The 901-nt window shown below is 69.8% G+C and overlaps 1 protein-coding gene across 1 annotated transcript in view; it reads right to left on the bottom strand.

The window, feature by feature from the left end:
- The window catches only part of CDHR5 (cadherin-related family member 5), a gene marked incomplete at its 3' end in the record, with an annotated part of 6416 nt that overhangs the window by 5130 nt on the left and 385 nt on the right, over positions 1 to 901 (bottom strand). Inside the window, exons 2-3 of the mRNA XM_010837248.1 lie at positions 655 to 830; positions 260 to 310 (exon numbers count right to left, since the gene is read on the bottom strand). Coding sequence (XP_010835550.1) covers positions 260 to 310; positions 655 to 830 — 227 coding nt within the window. The remainder of the gene's footprint in view (positions 1 to 259; positions 311 to 654; positions 831 to 901) is intronic.

Genomic DNA, 901 nt, shown 5'->3' with positions numbered 1-901 from the left:
GGACGGAGCTGGCGGGAGGGGTGCCTCCCGGGTCGGCTTGGGGGACCCACTGGGCTGGGGTTGGGAGCTCAAGGCACAGTCTGCTGGAGGCAGTGTGGCCTTGCTGGCACAGAGGTGACTCCTGAACACGCCACCAGGCGGGGTCAGCAGGGAGTGACCGCGGCCAGGCAGGGCGGAGCACAGAGGTCCAGGCCAGGGCACTCTGACGTCAGAGGGGGTGGGCTCGGGGGTCGTGGGAGGAGTCTGGGGGCGCACTCACCACGGAGTCACCGCTCCTGCACTCCAGGTGAGCCAGCAGCATTGTGTTCGCCTGTGAGGGGGTGGGCGTGGGACTCACCTGACCGGCTGGCCCCGCCGACTGTCCCCATCTCCCAGCTGAGGAGACGGAGCGAGGCAGGTGCTGGCTCGGGGTCCGTGTCCCCCGCCCTGCGTCCAGCGGGCGTCAGGGCCCGGCAGCTTGACTCCCTGAGGGGCCCACCCCCGAGACCAGGCCCTCAGCCAAGCCTGGGGGCCCAAGAGGCCCCCTGGGCAAACTGAGACCCAGAGAGCCCCAGAGAGCCCCTCTCTGGGGAGGAGTGTCAGTGCCCAGGTGGATCCCACAGGGGGTCCCTGCCGCCCCCACGGGCACAGCCAGCCTGGGTCCGCTGTCCGCACCTCATAGTCCGGGGTCACGTTGAGAAACAGCTGATTCCCCTGGATCCGAAACGCAAAAAGGGTGGACGAGGGTCCAAGGGTCACCTGCTGGCCCTGGGGGACGTAGATGTCCAGGAGGGGCTCCCCGGGGTTCGTGTTCTCCTTGACGGTGAGGGAGGTCTTGTCCACGGAGCAGACTGGACGTCGGGGAGGAAGGGTCGGTGCTGCCAGCCCCCTGCCCGTGCCCCGCCCAGCCCCCCGCCCGCTG

Source organism: Bison bison, unplaced genomic scaffold (assembly GCF_000754665.1).
Source record: "Bison bison bison isolate TAMUID 2011002044 unplaced genomic scaffold, Bison_UMD1.0 scf7180017845796, whole genome shotgun sequence".
In the NCBI taxonomy this organism is placed as follows: domain Eukaryota; kingdom Metazoa; phylum Chordata; class Mammalia; order Artiodactyla; family Bovidae; genus Bison; species Bison bison.
The sequence above is the reverse complement of the archived record's forward strand: the minus strand, read 5'-3'. Positions and strand labels throughout refer to the sequence as shown.